The sequence below is a fragment of the Octopus bimaculoides genome, chromosome 29, assembly GCF_001194135.2.
Source record: "Octopus bimaculoides isolate UCB-OBI-ISO-001 chromosome 29, ASM119413v2, whole genome shotgun sequence".
Classification (NCBI taxonomy): domain Eukaryota; kingdom Metazoa; phylum Mollusca; class Cephalopoda; order Octopoda; family Octopodidae; genus Octopus; species Octopus bimaculoides.
The window spans coordinates 2,840,235-2,846,876 of record NC_069009.1 but is presented as its reverse complement, the minus strand read 5'-3'; the positions used below and the strand labels follow the sequence as shown (position 1 = coordinate 2,846,876).

Genomic DNA, 6,642 nt, shown 5'->3' with positions numbered 1-6,642 from the left:
TTGTGAGAGCAGCTGAGTTTATTTCAGATATTCTCATTTTAAAAATCATCTCTGGCTAATCGTTGAGAGGATGTTGGTGTTGCTTTGGCGGAGGTCTGCGCTCTCTGGGTTCTCTTGTTCACATTGTCTTCAACTAATCATGGATTATGTCTTAGCTTTGAGATTTCAATGATGCGACTGTTTATTTTTAGAATGATATTCTTTTGTACTCTAGGCACAAGGCCCGAAATTTGGGGGGAGAGGGCCAGTCGATTAGATCGACCCCAGTACGCAACTGGTACTTAATTTATCGACCCCCGAAAGGATAAAAGGCAAAGTCGACATCGGCAGAATTTGGACGCAGAACGTAAAGACAGACAAAATACCGCAAAGCATTTCTCCCGGCATTATGGATCAAGTACGAGAGGCCAGATCTGGTTAGTTTCGACATAAAACAGATGGAATATTTCGGTCAGATATACCTGGTGGTACTACTACTACTACTACTACTACTACTACTACTGCTGCTGCTGCTCTGCTACTACTACTACTACTACTACTACTACTGCTACTGCTACTGCTGCAGCTACCACTACTACTACTACTACTACTACTACTACTACCACCACTACTACTATTAATACTAATACCGCTACTACCACTACTACTGCTAATACCACTACTTCTTCTACTACTACTACTACTACCAATGCTACTACCACTATTTCTACAACTACCACTACCACCGCCACCACCACCACTACTAATACTAATACCACTATTACTGCTACTACCACTACTTCTACTACTTCTACTACTACTACCACTACTTCTACTACTACCACTACTACCACCACCACTACTACTACTACTACTACTACTACTACTGCTACTACTACTACTACTACCACTGCTACTACTACTACTACCACTACTACCACTACTACTACTACTACTACTACTACTACTACCACCACTACTACTATTTCCACTACTACTGTTACTACTCTTATTTTTACAGACGTGGAAAGACGAAGGAATAACTTGGGACTCAAATGCGTACGACGGAGTGGACAGACTCACGCTTCCTGCGACCGAGATCTGGACCCCTCGATTGGTGTTAGCCAACAGGTAAGGATCACACAACTACATCCCATATATATATACCCCCATCCCACTGCTCATCCACCCCTCATTCTTACCCCATTTTCAAATTTACTGGCAACGACGAAAAGCCTCTACATGGTCGCTCGGTCTGCTAGAAATAGCAGCTAAAATACTGGGTTCTTAAATGAGTTCGCTTTTAGTTTTGGGTTTTTTTGCGGGGAGGTTTTGCCATATCTTTTGTCTTTTCTTTTTCTTTTATCTGCGGCCATGCTGGGGCACTGCCTTGAAGAACTTTTAATTGGATGAATCAACCCAAGTTTTTTTAAACTTGGCACTTGTTCTATCGGTTGCTTTTGGCCGAACCACTAAGTTACAGGGACATAAACAAACCAACGCCAGCTGTCAAGTAGTGGTGGGCGACAAACACAGACACAACGAAACACACACACGCACACATATATAAGGATACTATTGTATATAATAATATCAGTGGTTGAGCATGCGTAAAAACCATAAAGGTAAAATTATCAATTAATAATTAAATGTATTACAGACAGTACCAGCATGCTAAAAATAGCAGTCAAAATGACCCAAACCACAAGTTTTCATTTAAACATAAAAGTGAAGGCAGGCAAATGAACAAAAGCTCTAAGACCCCATTGTTGGCACTCTGTCGGTTACGACGACGAGGGTTCCAGTTGATCCGATCGACAGAACAGCTTGCTCATGAAATTAACGAGCAAGTGGCTGAGCACTCCACAGACACGTGTACCCTTAACGTAGTTCTCGGGGATATTCAGCGTGACACAGAGTGTGACAAGGCTGACCCTTTGAATTACAAGCACAACAGAAACAGGAAGTAAGAGTGAGAGAAAGTTGTGGTGAAAGAGTACAGCAGGGTTCGCCACCATCCCCTGCCGGAGCCTCGTGGAACTTTAGGTGTTTTCGCTCAATAAACACTCACAACGCCCGGTCTGGGAATCGAAACCGCGATCCTACGACCGCAAGTCTGCTGCTCTAAGCACTGGGCCATTGTGCCTCGATTAAGACCCTATATCAATGACGAAAATAATCGGAAATTGAAAAGTCAGACATACCCGTATCACCATGATTTCAAACTTATGAGAAAATACCCTTAGTTCATCCGCATAGTGTTTTTCGAAACTCATACAAAACGAAATGGCGAATATGTTGTTTCATAAAGTTCTTATCTTCCATGGTGTTAATTACCTAATTACCGAAATAGCTATAAATGACACACTGCTGAATAGAGGAGATAATATACTATTTCTAGACAGTTCCTGCCCATTCGATCTTGGCTCTAACGTGATTGGTTGGTTCATATTTCATAGTGGTGAAAAAATGCAATTACTTTCCGAACATGCTATTGTTTGTGTATGCGTGTGTGTGTGTGTGTGTGTGTGTGTGTGTCTGTGTGTGTGTGTGAGTGTATATATATATATATGTATATGTATATATATACATATACATATATATATACATATATTCATATATATGTTTATATATATATATATATATATATATATATATATATATATATATATATATATATATACATATAAATATATAGTTTTAGGTAAAAGAACCAAGTTTCATGAACTCATCAATGAAAATCTACTATTACATATAGAAAAATTAATAATTAAAAGCACAATAAATATAATACAAAGTAAATATCATAAGATAAAGATAATAAAATGACTACACGTGTTTCATAACTAATTTTCAAATAGAAAGGAAATTTAAATCGATTAAAATCAATTAAAATTATCGAAAATAAATTCTATTCTAAAATACAGCTAATCGTCAGGTCTAAATAGAACAATAATAATAATAAATAAATGTATATATCAACCAACAATAAGTACCAAATGAATTTATATAAAATACTTATTTTATAAAGATAGAAAAATTATTAAAAATATCAAAATAATAAACATTCCATAATCATCCCTACATCCATTATAATATATGCTAACATGTATATTATACAAAAACCAGCTTACATAAATTATTATCGTTTTACATACAATTTGAACGAAGTTTAAGGTTAAAATAATAATAAAGATAATATTAGTACATATTTAACCGGTGTAATAGTTAAAGCTTGACTATTTAAAACTAAAAACGTTTATTTAATTATCATTAAAAATCAATTGAATAATAGAACAATACAACAATACTTATTTCTACAAACGTAGAAATAAAAATAAAAATATGAATGAAAAAATTATGAATGAAAAAATTAAGAATGAAAAAATTATTAAGAATGAAAGATTAAACTTTATATATACTAAGTTTTAGAGTGGCTCTGTGGTAAGTAGTTTGCTAACAAACCAAGTAGTTTGTGGTTCAGTCCCACTGAGTGGCATCTTGGGCAAGTGTCTTCTACTATAGCCTCGGGCCGACCAAAGCCTTGTGAGTGGATTTGGTAGATGGAAACTGAAAGAAGCCCGTCGTATATATGTATATATATATGTATGTGTGTATGTGTTTGTATGTCTGTGTTTGTCCCCCCCAGCATCGCTTGACAACCGATGCTGGTGTGTTTATGACCCCGTAACTTAGCGGTTAGGCAAAAGAGACCGATAGAATAAGTACTAGGCTTCCAAAGAATAAGAGCTGGGGTCGATTTGCTCGACTAAAGGCGGTGCTCCAGCATGGCCACAGTCAAAAGACTGAAACAAGTAAAAGAGTAAAAGAGTAATCAAAAATAATCGAAAATATATCAACACCATTCAAATTGAAGTCTTATATTATGTTGAAATGATACTCTAACTTCTAAATAATTTAGTGTTAAATAAGTTATCTATTAAAAATAATCTTTAAAAAAAACCAAATGAATAATATAAAAAACAAGAATACATATTATTTTCAAATAGTAGAAAATCATTTAGCAAAGTAAAAATATAACTTATCCATATTTCTATCTAATTTTTATGCTTTCTTTTTATTTTCTCTTTTTTCCTGTCCACCACCCCACTCACCATCCTCATCATCACTACCACAATCTCCAACACGACCATACCATCTCTACCACAACCACCATCTCTCTACCGCTGTAATAATCACTGCCACCACCGCCACCGTCACAATCACCACCACCACTTCCACCACCATCACCACCACCACCATCACCACCATCACCACCACAACCATCTCCATTCTCACCACAACCATCACAAATTCCCCCACCACAACCACCATTATCACCACTACTCACTATCCCCACCCTTGCCATCACCATCATCACCACTACTACCACAACCACCATCACGATTTTCACCATCGCCATCATTACATCTGTCCACCTATGTCCTCCCTCGCCCTGCCCACCACCGAAATCTCAACGCTGGTCTTCAACTTGTAATTCCCCAAGTGCTGTTGAGCCGCATGAAATTACCTTCGATATGGTGGACATCAGAGACAACGGCACCATCGAAGCGAACATCTACCGGAGTTTCACGACGCTGTGCACACTCAACATGTTGCATTTCCCTTTCGACAATCAAACATGTCCGATCGTCATTAAAAGCAGCATCTCCGCACAGAACATGAATCTTATTAATAATTCGCCAGAAAGCAAGTTGAAAATACTCTACGAGGATACACAGCGCAGTTGGTACAACATCGTGATCTCTGATTGCAAATGTAACAGAACAAAAACTAGAAGCATCATGTTCCTTGTAGCTGCTAGACGGAAGTGCATCTACCACATATTCGCCAGCTTAATACCGTGCAGCCTGCTCGTTTTCATCGCATCGCTCTCCTTTTTCTCGCCTCCAGAGAGCGGAGAGCAGATCTCGCTCAGTATCACCAATTTCCTTGCGTTCGTCACGTACTTCATGTCGTTCTCGCAGAATTTTCCAAAGAACATGTCTCTAGAGACTGTGCCGATATTTTGTAAGTATTTTCAGCTACATTTTTGAACTTGAGTGTGTGTAAATTTTTTAATATTATTTATTCTCCATTACATATGTTTTGTTTACGCTCTGCAGAGTATAAAATTCAACTTTTGCTAATTCTTCAGCATCATTTGTTGGGGCGTAGCACATAACGATTGTCAGGAAAATCCGCTTATGAGACGTTCTAAACTTTGTTAGTATCAATCTTTCGTTTATGGGTTGCCATTCTATTAATGGTTTAACTGCTTTCTTAGTCAGCATCAGAGCTACTCCCCTTGTGTGACGCGCCTTATCATCTTTGTGCCCTGAGTATATAATTGTTTTTCCTGAAGCTAGCTTAGTTTTTCCATTATCAATCCACCTAGTTTCACACAAACCCAAAATTTCCAATTTGTAATTGTCCAGTTCTTTGCTAATATTTTCACACTTTCCAGCAGTAAACATTTGCTAATACAATAACTGCAAATAATATTTCCAAAATTCTCAATTTTAATATGTATTTTCAAGCAAACATACAGCAGCAACTGAGACTACATATTGGATTGTAATAACACTGGTCAACGAAATTAAATGTATTGTACTCATTATGAATGCAAACCAACTTTTTTAGACTAATTTTTCATGCTGATTTCAAAATATCACTCCATTTGTAGGCAACACGTATCAGTTTTTCAGTAGATACATGCAAATATTTACATAATTATATATATGAAATCATTAATGTAATGAATAAGGATATATTATTTTTAGAAAGTAAATGAGTTTATTGAGTTAAAAATCATCGCTATCTTTCTACAAAGAGTGACTACACAAAAAAATGGGACGGACAAAACAAAGTTAGAACAACAGTGTTAAAAACGTTGTGATTTGGATTTCCTGCGGCGTTCTTGTTCTGGTTGATCCCGGAAAAGTGTCCAGCAGTAGTCAGTCAGCACACTGTCATTCCAGAAGCCTTGGTACCGTTTCTCCATAGCACTAATGTCCTGGTGGACTCTTCCACCATGTACATCAGACACTGCTCTAAAGTTATCCATGAAGAAATCCAGATGGGAGACCAAGAAGTGAACTTTCAGTGACATGCGACAATCCGTTGCTAAGTAACATTTCGGAGGATTCTTGATGCAATCCTTGTAGTCCATTACCTTCTTCTTGTCCAAGAAATTCTCACAGGTCCAATTGAAAGCATTCCAGACAAGCAGTTCCAGTTCATGCAGTGTTGTCTTGAAGTTGACATCATGGAGTACTTCTCTAATTTGGGGTCCGACAAAGATACCCTCTTTCAACTTCGCCTGTGTGATTTTGGGAAACTTTTCAACGATATTCTCAAACCTTTTAGCATTTGCTCGACTAAAAGCGGTGCTCCAGCATGGCCACGGTCAAATGACTGAAACAAGTAAAAGAGTAAAGAGTAAAGAGATATAACAAGAATGACCACTAGGTGGACTCTTAATATGCTAAATGTAGGCCCCAAATGGTCTGACCACTAAGAAAAATTGTTCTCAAGAAAATTCGGTAAAACGTCAGAACGTAAAGCGAGCAAGACAAATGAAAAGATACAAAACATATGATTATCCACATACCATCATTTCATTGTTACCATTTACATACATATATATGAGTATATATATAT

The 6,642-nt window shown here is 37.2% G+C and overlaps 1 protein-coding gene across 1 annotated transcript; it reads left to right on the top strand.

Annotated features, from left to right (window-relative positions):
• Window positions 1-1,005: 1,005 nt before the first annotated feature.
• On the top strand, window positions 1,006-5,036 carry LOC106876737 (neuronal acetylcholine receptor subunit alpha-9). The gene is made up of 2 exons (XM_014925422.2): window positions 1,006-1,110; window positions 4,487-5,036. The coding sequence occupies exon 2, from the start codon at window positions 4,518-4,520 to the stop codon at window positions 5,034-5,036; it is 519 nt and encodes a 172-aa protein (XP_014780908.1). The 5' UTR covers window positions 1,006-1,110; window positions 4,487-4,517.
• Window positions 5,037-6,642: the final 1,606 nt, after the last annotated feature.